General features: G+C 37.2%; 1 protein-coding gene across 2 annotated transcripts in view; it reads left to right on the top strand.

Annotated features, from left to right (window-relative positions):
• USPL1 (ubiquitin specific peptidase like 1) overlaps positions 1 to 17,688 on the top strand; it is a 36,720-nt gene that overhangs the window by 423 nt on the left and 18,609 nt on the right. Inside the window, exons 2-5 of one of the 2 annotated variants that reach the window (XM_027835159.1) lie at positions 1,592 to 1,747; positions 2,270 to 2,398; positions 3,674 to 4,328; positions 16,082 to 16,195. In XM_027835159.1, the coding sequence (XP_027690960.1) occupies positions 1,667 to 1,747; positions 2,270 to 2,398; positions 3,674 to 4,328; positions 16,082 to 16,195 (979 nt within the window). In that variant the 5' untranslated portion in view covers positions 1,592 to 1,666. Of the gene's footprint in view, positions 1 to 1,591; positions 1,766 to 2,269; positions 2,399 to 3,673; positions 4,329 to 16,081; positions 16,196 to 17,688 lie in introns of both variants that reach the window. The other variant, XM_027835158.1, reaches the window with a different exon arrangement.

The following is a 17,688-nucleotide window of genomic DNA, read 5'->3' as shown; positions in this document are numbered from 1 at the left end:
CTTCCCCATCCAGATCTGGTGCCGGAACAGATTCGTCCCCAGTGCCCCAGAGGGTTGGTCTATGGGACCAGATGGGATGACACTACGTGCCCCCTGCGGGGGTGGGGGGCAGTGATTCGAGCTGGGTCTTGTCAGCCTGTTCTGGACGTTGCGGGGAAACTAAGCTTGGGGGCCGGCTTAGTCCACCTCTCCTTTGGTGATTCGATCAATTTGCATTAAGCGATGCAGTCATTTCATTCAGCCTGGGCTTAGACGCGGATAAAAACCAACTGATATGATTGCTGCCTTCCTAGGTGATAAATAAACTGCCTGCCCAGCTCTACCGAGGGTGTTTCTTAAAAATATCTTAAGTATTAACTCTAATTGTTCTCAGATACTCGGGTTCTTCATTTCAGGATGTGCAGTAGACTGGCTTTTAGTAATTCAGCCTGTTATTAGTTTAACTTACTTTTATAAGGGGGAGGAGGCTCTCCAAGAAAAATAAAGGTCCATTTGTTTAGATTTAGTGATAAATTGACTTTTACAACAAAGAAGGCATTCTTTCAAGGTAGACAGAGGACGATTTTCCTTAAGACTGAATGTCTAAGGATAAGTCTTCTTTGTGAATTGTAACTCAATTTGAGTACCTTCCAGAAATTTACTTTTTCTCCATAAGTTGAGGATATGAATTATCTATATAGAAACATAGCAAGGAAATATATTGAACTGATATGCCCTGCTTAATATTGAGATGAGTGGAGGGAGGTGTCATTTAGACTTGGATTAAGGCCAAAGTAATTTCCTTAAGTGTCCGAGATAATGTCGAAGATGTGGGTTGAAATTCACTTTGATATTGAATTATTTTAGAACATATACTTCTGAAATCCTTTCTACCTATGGGATTTTGAGGACACCACTGGAACAGTGCTTTTCAGAGTTTGAGAACTGCTAAGGATACTCCTTAGGGTTCCCTGGCTTGTTACCTGTATAAAATAATGTATCATGTGTATTTCTGTTTCTCAAATAATTTACATAGGTTACTTAACAACAACAAAAACAAAACTAAATATTTCATTCCTGTCTCAGAAAAACAATGTTATTAAACTGAAGGAAGTCTTAGGACAAATAAGGTGGGGGGAGCTGGTACTTTGGATCCCCCCCATCCAAAAATTGAAAATAATTATAGGATAATTTTAAAACATGTTCCCAGCATACTCATTTCAATTTGTTACTAGAATTAAACAATGGCTATCTTCAAACTCCATTCAGTATAGCAAGCTGACTAAATGCTGAAGCTTTAAAAAGATTAAGTACTATTTAAGATGTATGCTGTCGGAACTGATCCTGAGAGGAAGGGGAGAACTTGCCCCAGTCCCACAACAAAAAATTTGTGTAACTATTATGACAAGTGAATGTAAAAGATATGTGTCAGTTTTAATACAACATTTTTTTTTCAAATTGTGATTTGGATAATAATTTCACAGACATTTTATCTCAAGATATTACTTAATTTTCAACATATACTTAACGCATACTTTTTCTAAAATAAAGTGGCTTTTCTGAAAGTTAATTGGATTTTGACTTAACTGCCTGTTGACTTTTTTTTTTCCAGGGTTCATTGAAAAATCCTTAGTGATATTGACTAAGAACATATTGACAAGTTACATAATTTAGCCAATGACTCGGAATGATGGATTCCCAGAAGATTGGAAATGGTTTGCCAGTGATTGGACAAGACACTGGTATAGGGATATCTTCACTCCACATGGTGGGGTATTTGGGAAAAGTCAGTGAGCTTGTTTTCCACTCTGTGCAAAGTTGTTTTTTTTTTCTGTTTTTGATCCATTAACTAATTTGGTTTTTATTTTTACCAAATAACTTTTTTTTATATAAATAATACTTTCCACGGAAATCTTACAGCAATGGCGAAAGATTATTTTCATATATTTACCTCTTTCATTGATATAAGAAAGTGTTTATTTTAGCCTCACAAAACTTATGGTTTACCTTAAAAGTCATGGAATCTGTTCATTGTTGATACCACTTTTTCTTTGCAAATAAAAATGATGCAGTTTTAATACAGAAACCTTTTAAAACTACAATGACATTCTTTTTTGACCAACAACTTAAATTTTAAATTCCTTATATGTATTTATTTGCCATGTTAAAAAACGATTGTTAGTGTAACTGCTAGTATGAGAATTGAAAAGATTTTCTAATGTATTTCCGCTTCTTTCTTTGATACTAAATGGGAATACATACATTTTACATTGTTTTCTTTCTTTCTCAGAAATGTGATTCAGCTAACGTTACATCAGATGGGTACTGTCCAGCCTGTAGAGATAAGGGAAAGACCAAAACTTTAAAGTCTTATCGAATCAGTTTTCAAGAATCTATCTCTTTGTGTGAAGATCCACAGGTAACGAATTAATTTTTAGAATTTTGCTAAATAGAACTCTTGTATTTGGAAGCAACAGGTAACCTACATTCTTTGAACTTTTTGTTAACTAATCAGTCAACATTATTAAGGCCTACTGTGTCCCAGGTGTTGTACTACTTAACAAGGGATACAAAGATACTAATGAAGTAACTTTTATAAGTGATTTTGACAGTAATTCATAAGTTTTTGAATGACTTTCAGGAGTATCCATGAAAGTATATTATAGTAATTTATTCCTATGTAGTTCACCAAGTCATGGACAAATGTTTCTAGTTCTCCAGTGAAGGGAAGAAAAAACCAACGTGTTTTCTGTCAAGTGATAATAATGTTTATACACTTATATTCCAGAAACTCTCCTAATAAACTGGATGAAAGAGAATTCCTAAGATAGTGAACCTATGGAAGAGAAAAATAAATCTTTTCGTTTTTGCAAATATATTTCAGTTTTTCATTCTAGTTTAATTTTATTCTGAATCGTGTTATTTTTTTGTCAACTGTGTTCCACACATTTTAAGAGCAGTAAGTCTTTTCTGAGGAATTATTTGAAATAATTTTATTCATGTTGTATTGAGATTGTATTAACGCACTATAAAAATTGATAAGAACATGTTAAAATTGAACAAAATTATTCACTTTATCAAGATAGAAAATAAGTAAAATATCTTTGAAGGCAATGGAAAAATAGCTGATGTGAGTATGGATCAGCCAAAGCATGTAACCAGAGTTAATCTGTGCTCCAGATATGGTGTAAAAGACATGTATGACCAGAAGGGGAGTTGGTCTGGTTATCTATTAAGAATGAGACACAAATAGGCAGCTTAAGTATAGTTAGTACCCCGAGATAGTAAAAGAGCAAGATGAAGGCCTCTGGCACAATTTTTAATGGTAAAAGCACAGATAAGAATCCCTGAGAGGGAGAATGAACTCTTTATCACTGTGAGTACTTATATTGAAGAAATGAAGATTTACTATGCTTTTTCTTCTTGTGGAGTACTCTTGGTCTTCAAATTTTTTAGTTTCTTTAGTCCCCTCTCCTGTCCCCCAAGATTATAACACTGTTCTATAAGGTTTTTTTAAAAAAAAATTAAAATTGTTGATTGCTTTTTGCATTATCTTTATATTAGCTATTTAAAGCAGGAAATTATGTGCTTTTCCTTCTCTGTATTGCTGAATAAAACTACAGTTAAGACAATTAAGCTTTGTAACTGTTTGCTTTGCAATTTTTACCTTTTTTGATTCTCTTTTCCCTCTTAGTGCATCTATCCATTGGGCTATAAGTCACTAGATAATATTATAGTTTCTGTTGATTTGGAAAATTATCAGCCTCCCCGTAAACAGCTGAAGAGGAAGATCTTGGAAAGCAGCAATGTTGCTTCATCTTTGGAACCAAATTTAAAGGAAGATGGCAGCAACACTTTGTTCGACAGCAAGCGTACTGTGAACAGTGAGCTTGCTCACAGACCTGATGGATATAATTTGTATAGAACTTCATCAGATTTATCTGTTGTGTTACAAGACTGGCAACAGAACCCAAGCAAGGCAGCTGAATCTTTGCAGCATAATGGGATTTTGGAAGCTGAAATTGCAGACCAGACTGCTGAAGAACATCCTTTGATGGTTGGCTCTCAGACTGAGAGTATTCCAAAACCTGAAGTGGATGCAACTAAATTAGAAATCCTACTGGAAAATCAATGCCTGCCATTTACTGAATCTCCATGTCTTCAGTGGAGAAATGCATATGCTCTTTGTTGGTTAGATTGTATTCTTTCAGCATTAGTGCACTTGGAAGGGTTAAAGAGAGCTGTGACTGAACTATGTCTTAAAGAAGAATCTGTGTTCCAGCAGTTGTATGCAAAGTATAATCAAGCAAGCCTGCTTTTGACTGCTCATCATTTCAATGGAGCTAAAGGTTGGTAACTGTATTCTTTGTTTTGTTTTTAAGTTATCAGAATATTGATGATGGTTCCATAGGCTTTGGAGAAGAGTAAGCATACCAGTTACCACAAATTTAACACTGATAGGCCTTTTCTTTTTCTTGGATATCAATTTCTTTTTCACAGTATTTGTTCTGTCCTTTGAGGTTTGTTTGTTTTTCTTGGTGATAAAGATAGAAGAAGAAAAAGGAGTTGAGTAATTGTAACTTTTTTTGTCTTTTGTTAATATTATACCATCTTTCTTAATCACTGGTCCTACTTTTTCCTTTCATTTTCATATCTTGAATATTGTTTTTTAAAGCCCTTTTGTTACAGGCTTTTGCTTACCCTATATCAGTTTTGCTGACACTTTTTTTTTTTTGTATTTGTCCTTGTTTATATGTCCTTCCTTTGTTTTTGGTGATAATAACTGACATTTATATGGTATTTCAATAATTGCTTTCCTCACAAGAAACATGGGAAACAGATCGGGCAAGTATTCTTGGCATTTTATGTAAGAGTAAACTAAAGTTTGGAGAAGTTATAACTCATTTTTGTTCATATGGTGAATAAATGGCAAAGCCAGTGTTCTAGGAAACTCCAAAAGTCCAGGATTCAGTATTCTTTCCCCTACTCCAAAATGCTTGCCTTTTAAAAATCTTGAGTTCATCAATGAGCTTCTCTACCTAGTCAGTTGATTTCTTTAGATTCCTCCCTCATTTATTCCTGATTGGCATTATTTGAAATTGTTAGAGTTAAAATTGCACTTTTAAGAACCTTTATGCTCTCCTCCTCCCAAAAAGGATTCTTTTAGGATCTTTGTTCATGTGATCCTTAACTTTTCTATGAACTCAGAGAAAACTCTACATTTTCTGAGTCTACCAACATCATGCATCTCTTCCTATTAGAAGCAATAACAGTATTCTTTCCCTTTGCCCTAGTACTGCTCTGTCTTCTTTATTTAGTCTTTGCCTTGAGAGTGGGTGGCAGCTGCTTTTTAAGAAGGTTTGGCTGCAGGGTGCAATAACAGTATTCCTTATTTTTACTCTAGTACTGTTCTGTTTTCTTTTTTTAAATTTTAAAAACATTTTTTACTGTTCTGTTTTCTTTAGTGTTTCCTTGAGTGTAAATGGCAGCTCTTTCTTTAGAAGGTATAGTTTCTTCCCTCTTCATTGAAATAATGTCATACTTGTTGCATAATTATACTGGAACAGAATTTTTTTTTTCTTTACAATTACATTCTTTCATTCACCAGCCTCTTTATGGTCACTTCCCCTTGACCCTTTGGAATCTTTCCTTGGCTTTTTTCTTGGGAAACTTTTTTTGTTTTTTATTTTTCCCCAGTTACATGTAAAAATAATTTTTAACATTTGTTTTCAAAACTTTGAGTTCCAAATTCTCCCCCGTCTTCCCTCCTCACCATCCCACCTCCCACCTCCATTGAGAAGGCAAGCAATTCGATATAGGTTATGTATGTGTAGTCATGCAAAACGTTAACATGATAGCCATGTTGCGAAAGAAAACAGATTAAAGGGAAAGAAAAAAAAAACTCAAGAAAAATAAAGTAAAAAAGTATGCTTCAGTCTATATTCAGATACCATTACTTCTTTCTCTGGGAATGGATAGCATTTTTCATCACAAGTCCTTCAGAGTTGTCTCAGATCCTTGTATTGCTGAGAATGGCCAGGTCTTACACTATTGCTGTTACTTTGTACACAGTACATTTCACATTGCATCAGCTCGTGGAAGTCTTTTCAGGTTTTTCTGAAGGCATTCTGCTCATCATTTCTTATAGGACAATAGTATTTCCCCATTGATGGGTGTCTCCTCAGTTTCCATTTCTTTGCCTCCAAAAAAGAGCTGCTATAAATATTTTTGTACATATATTTCCTTGGCTTTCTTTGTGTCTTTTTCCATTCTGTCTAGTTACTGTTAATCTTCTGCAGCAGGTGATAGTATAAAGCATTTCTCAAGCCATTTCACCTTGTACTATTAGCAGGAAAGCCAGCATGCATTTGCAGCCTGAGTTAACCATCTCAGGCAGGAAATGTGAGTAGCACATTCCCTGGAGGTCTCCAGAACAAATCCCTCAATGTCTATATTTCTCATGCCTTAAAATGAAGGTAGTTCCTTTGGGATTTCCCTAGAAATTCCATCTGTGAACTGTTATAGAGGCAGAAACATTGTAATCTTGTGATTTCTGTTCTTGAAAAGTGCTGCTTACCGATTTTTATAAAATCTTAAGAATTGGAAGGGACTTGCTTAAAGCTTAGTGCTTGCTTAAATCATAAATCCATTTAACATTCCTGATAAAGTTAAGCATCATTGGACACTCCCTCCAGTGAGAAAGAATTTACTACTTCCTTAGGTAACCCTAACAATAAAAGCAATCCCCAAATGGAAGTTTTTCTTCATGTTAAACTAAAACCTATCTCTCCCTTTGACTTCTCATTCCAGGGCATGGAACTCCCCGCAGCATGGAAACAAACTTGGGGTTACTAGAAAACAAAGCCCCAACTTTCTAATGGGGCAGTTAGGTGGCATAATGGATAGAGTGCCAGGCCCAGAATTAGGAAGACTCCTTTTCCTGAGTTCCAATCTGGCCTCAGATACTAGCTGTGTGACCCTGAGCCAGTCACTTAACCCTGTTTGCCTCAGTTTCCTCACCTGCAAAATGAGCTGGAGAAGGAAATGGCAAATCACTGCAGGATCTTTGCCAAAACTCGTTTATACTCTTTAATTATTGCAGACCCTCTCTCCCAAGAGTTTTTGCTTATATCTATTGATACAGACCCACAAGGGGTCATGAAGAGTTGGGCACGACTGAAATGACTGAACAATAACAATAACTGAGATGTTAGAGCTAGATATATAGATTTAGGAGTTTTCTGCATAGAGATGTTCATTGAAACATTGGCAGTTGGTGAGATCACTAAGGGAGAATAGAGAGAAGAGAAGAGGGCCTGGGACAGTGACTTAAAGAGCAGATAAGTTTAAAGGCTAAGAGATAGCTAATAGTCCACCAGTGGAGACTGATAAGGAGCAGCCATAGAAGTAGGTTGAGAACCAGGAAAAAGTAGTGTCACGAAAACTCAGGGAAAAGGGAATCTAGGAGGAGTCATCAGCAGTGTCAAAACCTGTCAAGAAGAAGATGACCATTAAGGAAAGACAGTTGGGTATATCAGTGATCTGACTGATGAAATAAGTCAAATTGCAGAGGATTGGTAAGTGAGAGAATGAGCCGGAAGCAGATGGAGGTAGCTTGTTAAAGTCTTTCTAGGCAGTAAAAGGGAACAGAAATGTGGGATGATCACAGGAAAGGATAACAGAGTCAAGGGAAGTGGTTTTTTTAAAGCATGGGGGAGACAGTATTTTATAGGCAGCACAAAAAGTCAGGAAGACAGTAAAAGTGTGTGTGAGAGAGAGAGAGACAGACAGACAAACATAGGGAGGAGGAATAGGATATGTGTATCAAGCTTCTGGAGGCCATAAGAAAGGATAAAGGTCATGGGAACAAATAGGCAGTAAGTGGAAAAAGAGGATTGATTGGCTCTAGAGTCAGAAAATCTGACAAATCACTTAATGTCCTGGGAAGCTCAGTTTTCTCATTTGTAAAATGAGGTGGGTAGGACGAGCTTTTTCTGATGTCCCTTCCAGCTCTAGATCTGTGCTCTTAAGAGGGAAAAGCAGCCATCTTCCTCAGACTGGACAAAAGAGGAGAGAGCACAGGTGAAGCTATGAGATTGAGAGGAGGAGGAAAAAAGGGTTCTCCAGCAGATGGCCTCCATTTTATTTGTAAAGTAGGGGTGAGGTGGCCTGAGAGAGAGAAGGGAAAGGGTAGCGTAGAGAGACTTGAGGAAAGAGGAAAAGGTTTGAAACCAACTACTTCAGTCAGTAAGCATTTTTTAAAGAATACATTTTTTCCCAATTACATGTAAAAACAATTTTTAGCATTCTTTTTTTAAAATTTTGAGTACCAAATTCTTTCCTTCCCTCACCCTTTTCTGAGACAGTAAACAATTTGATATAGGTTATACATGTGCATGGTGTCCTGCAAGTAGTGTCATGCAGAACATTTCCATGTTAGTCGTGTTGTGAAGGAGAACACAGTAAAAAAAAAAAAATAGTATGCTTCAATCTGTATCCAGACTCAATCAGTTCTTTCTCTGGAAGTAGATAGCATTTTTCATCATGAGTCCTTTGGAATTGTCTTGAATCATTGTATTGGTGAGAATTCATTCACAGTTTGATTATTGTACAATATTACTGTTACTCTGTACAATGTTCTCCTGGTTCTGCTTACTTCACTTTGCATCAGTTCATGTAAGTTTTTCCAGCTTTTTCTGAAAGCATTCTTCTCATCATTTCTTATAGCACAATAGTATTCCATTACTACCATATACCACAACTTGTTCAGCCATTCCTCAATTGATAGATATCCCCTAATTTCCAATTCTTGGCCACTACAAAAAGAGCTGCTATAAATATTTTTGTATATATAGGTCCTTTTTTCTAATTTTTTTCCTCTTTGGGATACAGACCTAGTTGTGGTATAGCTGGGTCAAAGAGTATGCGCAGATTTATACCCCTTTGGGCATAGTTCCAAATTGCTCTGCAGATGGTTGGATCAGTTTACAACTCCAACAGTGCATTAGTGTCCCAATTTTCCCATATTCCCCTCAACATTTATCATTTTTCTTTGTTCTCATATTAGCCAATTCGAATAGATGTGTGGTGGTACCCTGTTTTAATGTGCATTTCTCTATTCATTAGTGACTTAGAGCATTTTTTCATGTGACTATAGATAGCTTTGATGTCTTCATCTGAAAACTGCCTCTTCATATCCTTTGACCATTTATGAATTGGGGAATGACTTACATTCTTATAATTTGATTCATTTTCTTTATATTTGAGAAATAAAACCTTTATCAAAGACATTTGCTATAAGACATTCCCCCCCTTCTCCTTTTCTTCTAATCTTGGCTGCATTGATTTTGTTTGTGCAAAACCTTATAATTTCATGTAATCAAAATTATCCATTTTTGTAATGCTTTTTATCTCATTTGGTTCTTCCCTTATCCATAAATCTGATGGGTAAACTATTCCATTCTCCCCTAATTTGGTTATGGTATCACCCTTTATATCTAAATCATGTACCCATTTTGACCTTATCTTGGTATATGGTATGAGATGTTCAACAAGCATTTACTCTGTGCTGGATTCTGGAAATGTGAAAATGAAAAATGAAACTGTCCCTGCTCTCAATCTTACATTCTTTGGAGGGAGACATGTATTTATGCAAATAAATACAAAATAAACATGAGGGAGGGCAGTAGCATTTGGGGGATCAGGAAAGGCTTTCTGTAGAAAATGTTGCTTGAGCTGCATCTTGAAAGTGAGGGATTCTTTGTGGTTATTAGGAGGGACTGCATTCCAGGAATGGTTATGAGTGATGCAAAGGCATGGAGATGAGCTTGGGAAATAGCTAGAAGGTCAATTCGACTGGACCATGGAGTTGAAGAGAGGGAGGAATATATAATGAGGCTGGAAAGATAGGTTGGGACCATGTTGTAAAACGCTTTAAAAGCCAGAGTTGTTGGTCTTTTAACCTAGATACAATGGAGAACCATTGGTGTTTGAGTAGGGAAGTGACCTGGTCAGATCTTAGTTAAAGAAAATTGTTTTTGACAGTATATACTCTGTGTGTGTGTGTGTGTGTGTGTGTGTGTGTGTGTGTGTGTGTGTACAAACACACATATACACATACATATACACACACACATATATACATACACATTTTGACAGTATATACTATATAGGATGGACTAGAGTAGGTCCAGGTGAAAGGTAATGAGAGCCAGAACTGAGGCTCTGAGGTGGTGGCTGTGTAAATAGTGAGGAAAACACAGATGCCGGAGATAATATGGAGGTAGAAAAGGAAATATTTGGCAATTGGTTGGATGTGTGGGGTTAGGGAAAGTAAGTCAAGAGAAATACAGAGGTTATGAACCTGGGATATTGGATTGATGGTACCCTCATCAGAAATAGGAAGGAAAGGAAACAAGCATTTCCAAAGTGCCTATTATGCGCCAGTTACTGTCTTAGGAGGGACTGTGTTCCAGGCATGGGAAATAAACAGTGCAAAGGCATGGAGATGGGAGATGGAGTCTAGTATATGAGGAACAGCTCAATCAGGTCAGTTTGACTGGACCATGAGTTCAAGGAGGGAACAAATAGCTTTACATTATATATCATTTGATCCTCACAATAATCATGGGAGGTAGTGCTCTTATTATATCCATTTTAAGCCTGAAGAAATTAAGGCAAGAAGAGGTTAAGTGACTTGCTCAAGATCACATAGCTAGTAAGTGGCTGAGGTCACATTTGAACTCAGGTCATCTTGACTCCAAGCCAGCTGTTCTATCTACTGTGCCACCTAGCTACTCCTAAAGTCAGGTCATCTTTAACTTGAGTTAAGCAAAATAAACAAGGTCATCTAAGGCAAAGTTTTGAGAACTTTGAGTACTTTCCAGTTCTCAGTTATTTTATTTAGAGAGGTGATCTAGAAGGTTAAAAAAAAATTAGGGAAGGTCAAGGACAGAGAGGAAAGGAGAGGTCAGAGAAGGATAAGAATTGGGATGGTGTGGGCCTTAGCTGGATAGAATTGAAAGCCTTAGGGTAAGGATTAATTGCTATCTTTGGTGTCCAGTGATTCTACCAGTTTTAAACCTGCCTAACAAGGTATGCTATCATTTAGCTCTCATCTTCCTCTTACTCACAAGTGACTTTGCCAGAAGCTTTGCTAAAAATCCATATTGGCTATATATCCATGGCATCCCCCAGTTTGCTACTCCAGTAATATTGCTAAAAAATGAAATTTGGTTAATATGAATTTTAAAAAGTTTTGATACCTTTTAATTTTTACATCATCTGTATTTCCCAATAAATTCCTTCCCTCACCTCTACCAGAGTGCTATTCCTTATAACAGAGAATAGGAGAAAATAAATAATTAAATAAAACTAACCAGTCTGTTTTTGAAAATGGTAAATTTCACCTGCTACCTGTTTCCCTTCATCCTTTCCTCTATGTTTGTGTATTCTTACATACCCTAGTTATGAGAAATAGCAGGTTCCACCTACTTTTTCCTGTTTACAGTAGTGGATTGAATTTCTTTTTGGATGCTTGCAGGAGTTTTTCTTTGACACAGGAGCTCTGCATTTCGACTATATTTCTTAGATTTTTCTTCTGGGGTTTCTTTCAGAAGATGATCAATGGATTCTATTATTTTATTCTCCAGTTCTAACAGGTCTGGGCACTTTTCTTGATTTCTTGAAATATAGTATCTAAGCTTTTTAAAAAAATTATTAATTTTCAGTAAGTCTACTGATTCTTAATTTATTTCTCCTTAACCTATTTTCCAGGTCAGTTTTTGATATCAGATATCTTAGATTTTGTTTTATTTTGTCAGACTTTTGGTTGTGTTCTCATATTTCTTGCTGTCTTATGGAATTACTGATTTCTTTTCGATTTAGTCTAGTTTTCAAGGATTCCATTTTTTGAGTAACGTTTATCACTTTCTTCTAAGCTGTTTATTCTCCTTGTACTTTTTCTCTACTGCTTTATCTCTTGCTTTATTTCTTCTAAGTATTCCTGTGGTTCTTGTGGGAAAATCTTTTTTTTTTTAAGTTTAGTTTCTGCTTACAGTTGTTTTACAGTTAGATTTGCAATAATTTTTTTTTCTTTAAATTTACTTGTGTCTCCAAGTTTAGTTTCTAAATTGGGACTTTGTGCCAGGACCACGCATTGCTTACTGTTGGGCTTTTGGATAAGGTGGTTAGTTCTTCTTGGTCTTGCCCTCATTCTTGTGCTGACCTTAACTCCCTTGATCCAGCATGTCCACATCTTTGAGATTCATAGAACTGGATCTTTTTTTTTTAATTTTTTTATTTTTAGCAGTTGGGGTTAAGTGACTTGCCCAGGGTCACACAGCTAATAAGTGTCAAGTGTTTGGTCTGAGGCCAGATGAACTCAGGTCCTCCTGACTTAAGGGCTGGTGCTCTATCCACTGTACCACCTAGCTGCCGCTTATAGTGCTGGATCTTTAAGGCCTTCTGTGGTGTCACAGGACAAAGATCTTAGAGCTTCATGAGCCTAGAATGTCCTATTCCCAAACCCTATTCTGGTGTTTCTCCCTTGGGTTTCTAAGATCCATACCTTGGGACTCTCTGATGACTCTTAGTTTTCTGAAGGGAGCCCTCTCCTTTCACTGCCTCTGGACACAGAGGATCCTTGCAGGCTGCATGTTTCCTGTCTCTGGATGCCCTAGCTCTGGCTTTGCTTGAGAGCTTACTTTTTCCTTTTGATGGTGGACTTCTGACTTTTTGTATAGTTCTGGAGTGGAAGAGATCACTCTACTGTAGTTTGTTGTTGGATTTCTTGATCATTATTTGATCTGGAGTGAATTTTAGGGTTTTGCTGGCCTGACTCGGGCATTGATTGTGAAACCGTGGACATTTAACCTCTATTTACCTCAGTTTCCTCATCTGTAAAATAGGATAATAATAGCACCTACTTCTCATGGTTATTGTGAGGATCAAACGAGATATTTGTAAAGCACTTTGCAGAACTTAAAGTTCTACATAAATGCTAGCTATTGTTGTTGTGTTTGTCATCATCACTATCATTATTAATTAGTGATCTGGGTGGCCTGCTTTACTGTTTCAGGTAGCCATCTTGGCAGGAAACTCAAAATTTAACAAACGTTTATTAAACCCTTATGTACCAGGCACTATGCTGTAGCACTGGGGTTACAAAGAAAGGCAAAAATGCTCCAGCCTCTCAAGGAGCTCATTTTTTAACCAAGGAGACACTGTAACTAGATACATACAAGAGATATACATAATAAATGGAAGGTAATCTCAAAAGGGAAGACATTAGCAGCTGAGGGGATTGGGAAGGGTCTTCTCAAGACGGTAGGATTCAAGGAAGCTGGGAAAACTAAAAGGAGAGGCAGGAATGTATTCCAGGAGTCATGGACATGGAGTGTCTTGTGTAGAACAGCAAATAGGCAAGTGTAGTTGGGTTGGTAGAGTGTGAGGAAGGGAGTAAGATGTAAGAAGACCGGAAAAGCAAGAAGGGGCTGAATTGAGAAGAGCTTTAAATGACAAACAGGACAATTCATATTTTGATCCTGCAGGTTAACAGGGAACTCCTGGAGTTTATTAAAAGGCAAGGGTGAGGGGTGGGGGGGGGGTGGATGACTTGGTTATACTTGTACCTTAGGAAGATGGGGTTGGAATAGAGAAAGAGTTGAGGCAGGGAGTCCATTTAGAAGGCTGTTGAAATAGTCCAAGTGAAACATAATTAGAGCCTGAATTAGAGTGGTGGCTATGTGAGTGAAGAGGACATATATGAGTAGAAACAGGATTTAGTAACCAGTTGGATATGTGGGGTTAGTATGACTTAGGAGTTGAGGATGACACAAAAAAGATTGCCAGCGTGGGGCACTGAGAGGTTCCTGATGCCCTTGAAAGTAATTGGGAAATTCAGAAGAGGAGAAGGATGTGAAGGGACAAATATTGAATTTTGGAATATCAATCAGTCAACAAGTATTTAAGTGCATACTTAAATATTATTAAACTACTTAAATATGTACTAGCACCTGCCAAGAAATGGAGATACAAATACAAAAAATGAAGTAATCTTCACTCACAGTGAGCTTACATTCTAATGGGAGAAGATAAGTACATATAAATATTATTGATAACATAAATATAAAGTTAATAAAGATAACTGTATAAAGTAGTTAAATATAAGGTTTTTTTTTGAGGGAGACACTCACACTTCAGGGGATCAGGAAATGTAGAAGATGGTGCTTGAGCTGGGAAGAGAGGGATTCTCTGAGGTAGAGGTAAAAGAGTGCAATCCAGGCCCAAAGGAATGGTCCCTGTGCAGGCACAGGAAAAGGAGATGGAGTATTGTCTATGAAGAAGAGGGGAAAGGCTAATTCGGTCATATTACGAGTGTAAGAGAGACAATAATGTCCAGCTGGAAAGAGGTAGAAGCCAGGTTGTGGAGAGCTTTAAAAGTTAAACTCGAGTTTATATTTTATCATAGAGGCAATAAATAGGAAGCCAAGTAGTTAGATCTGTAGAAATTCACTTTGGCAGCAATGTGTAGGATGGACTGGAGTGGCGAGAGACTTGACAGGAGACCAGGTTGGAGGCTGTTGTGATAATCTAGGCAAAAGGTGATGAGTGCTTGAACTGTGGTGGAAACTGTGTCAGTGGGGAGAAAGGACTAGGATGTGAGAGAAATTGTCAAGGTAGAAATGACAAGATTTGGCACCTGATTAAATATGTGGGGTAAGGAGCAGGGAGGACTCAGTATAATTGAGATTACAAACCTTTGGAACTATATATGTATATTTATACTAATATATATATTAATGTGGGAATCATCTGTGTAGTCAAGGCAACAAGCATTTATTAAATAAGTGCTTACTATGTGCCAAACCCTGGGCTAACCCCTGGAGATAATGAATACAGGCAAAAAGAAAGACAGCCCCTACCCTCAAAGAACTTACATTCTAGTTGGACTAGAAAACACATAAAAAGGAGGTGAAAATAGGGCTTATAGGGAAGAGAAGGTAGGTACTTGGGCATTTGCTTAATGATAATTGAACCCTAATGATAAAAGAGAGCTGATGAGATCAAGTGAGAGAATTGAGAGAGAAAAGATAAGAAGGCCCTGGACAGAGCTTTGGGGGACACCTACAGCTAGTGAGCATGACATGGATGAAGATCAGCAAAGGAGAATGAACAGTATTGGTCAAACAGGGAGGAGAAAAATAGAGCAAAACCCAGAAAGAAATGAGTATCCAGTCCATTGGTAAACATTCATTAAGCATCTACTATGTGCCAGGTACTGTACTAAGCACAGGGGATATAAACAGAAGTATACTTCAGGGAAGTATGATGTGAGGCCCTCTTCTGAGAGGGTAGGGGCCCAGGGTTCTGTGGGAGGCTTGAAGAGAGGTGAGAAGGTTTGGAACTCTATCTGTTAGGAGTGGGACATCAAATTGAGAAGGGTTAAGTAAAATGTTTACCTCACTGCAATGAGGGCCCAGTTGAGATTAGAAATTTGTCATAGACCCAGTAAGCACCGGCTGCTGATTTCCCTCAGCTTCTTTCAGCAGCACATGAGTAGAATGAAGGTGGTGAATGACTAGAGTAATCTAAAGTTGGAGTTTTGGTAATGGGATTGGGGGGGTGGCACGAGAGAAATGTTGGCCACTAAAAAGTACATGAGGATCGCTGCAGGCTTCATGTTAGAAAACTACATATTAACAGTATCTATGTTTTATTGTACTTTTATTTATTGAATTTACTATTTATTTTGTTAAATGTTTCCCAGTTAACCAGATTTAATTCTGGTTCATGCTGCACTCAGGAATGTTGTGGACCACATGTGACTGTGACTTATGCAAATGGCACTTGCTTGGCAGTTTATAGTCTTGGAGGGTTGTTTCAGGGTACCAAGGAAATTAAATGTACCCAGAGTCACTCAGCCAGTTTGTTTCTGAGACATGACTTATACTGAGATATTTCTGATTCTCAGTCTCTTTGTCCACTATAAAATGACTCTCCAAAGTGTGGCTAATATTTCTAAAATGCTGATGGAAAAGACAGAGATCAATAAGAATTTTGTGAAATACTAATGTATACTCTGTATTTATTTTGTTTTTAGATGACAGTTGTATAAAGAATGTTTCAGATAGACTTCGAAAGGCTGAGACTAACCTCAATGAAGTCAGAAACAAAATTTTTGCTAAGCTTCAACCAAAACTTCATTGTAAGTTAGGTAAGTAATTTGCAGTGATGGAAACTTTAAGTGTTCTGTTTTTTGTAGTTGAAGAGTTTCTTTAGAAGAATGGTCTCCCAGCTTTTAAAATCACAAACCTTTAGCAGTTAAAAATTTTGAGCATACACTCTAATATTTACTTATAAATTATGTTCATATATTTCTTTCATAAAATGCAAAATATGCACAAAAATGGAAATTAAAATGGATGAGATAAATATGAAATTTTATTGATGGTACAAAACCCTTTTTGCTTTCACTAAAAGTATTAATATTAATAGAGCATAACAATAATATTATTAATGTTTTGTGAGAGTGGTGTGATTAAATAGGTTCCATTGTTTTATGAAAAATCCTGTGCATGTCCAGGAGGATAGGATGGACCTTGTTTTTTGGACGACTAGGTCTTTCTATTTCACTCAGGCTCAAAGTACATTGGTAGCTCATGGGCCAAATTCCACTGCTGATAGCTGTTGTTTTTGACCTGTTTCATTTCCAAGCATGCTGGTTTAGCTCTCTTCCACCACTGAGGGCTTGCTGTGTTTGTGCCCAACTTAGTGTGGGACACCCAATCAGTTATTCAATTAATTTGCTTTATGTAGTTTGCCAAGCAGATGATTTTTTTTAAAAGATTTTGTTTTTTCCCCCCAATTTTATTAATTTATTTATAGTTTTCAACATTCACTTCCACAAGATTTTGAGTTCCAAATTTTCTCCCCATCTCATCCCTCCCCTCACCCAAGATGGTGTGCATTCTGAATACCTCTTCCCCTAATCTGCCCTCCCTTCTATCTCCCCCCCTTCTCTTAACCCCCTTGTCCTTCTGTTTTCCTGTAGGGCAGGATAGATTTCTGTACCCATTGCCTGTATATCTTATTTCCCAGCTGCATGTTAACAATTTTTGTTTTTGAAACTTGGGGTTTCAAATTTTCTTCCTTCCTCTCTCCCCATCCACCCTCATTGAGAAGGCAAGCAACTCCATACAGGTTATATGTGTGTAGTCATGCAAAACACTTCCATAGTAGTCATGTTGTGAAAAACTAACTGTATTTGTCTTCATCCTATCCCGCTCCCCATTTATTTTATCTCTTTTGACCCTGTCTTTCCTCAGAAATGTTTGCTTCTGATTATCCCCTCCCCCAGTCTACCCTCACCTCTATCATCTCCCTGCTCTCTTGTCCCCTTCCTCCCTGTTTTCCTGTAGGTTAAGATAGATTTCCATACCCAATTGAGTGTGTATGTTATTCCCTCCTTAAGCCAGATCAAATGAGAATAAGATTCGATCATTCTCTCTCACCTTCCCCCACTTCCCCTCCACTGTAAAAGCCTTTTCTTGTCTGTTTTACATGAGATAATTTACCCCATTCTACCTCTCCCTTTCTCCTTCTCCCACTATAATCCTCTCTCACCCCTTAATTTTATTCTCCAGATATCACCCTTTCATCTTCAACTCGCCCTGTGCCCTCTATCTATCTATCTATCTCTCTGTCTGT

Source organism: Vombatus ursinus, unplaced genomic scaffold, assembly GCF_900497805.2.
Source record: "Vombatus ursinus unplaced genomic scaffold, bare-nosed wombat genome assembly UNPS02014813.1, whole genome shotgun sequence".
NCBI lineage: Eukaryota > Metazoa > Chordata > Mammalia > Diprotodontia > Vombatidae > Vombatus > Vombatus ursinus.
Note: the sequence above shows the minus strand (reverse complement) of the source record. Positions and strands in the feature narration are given on the sequence as shown.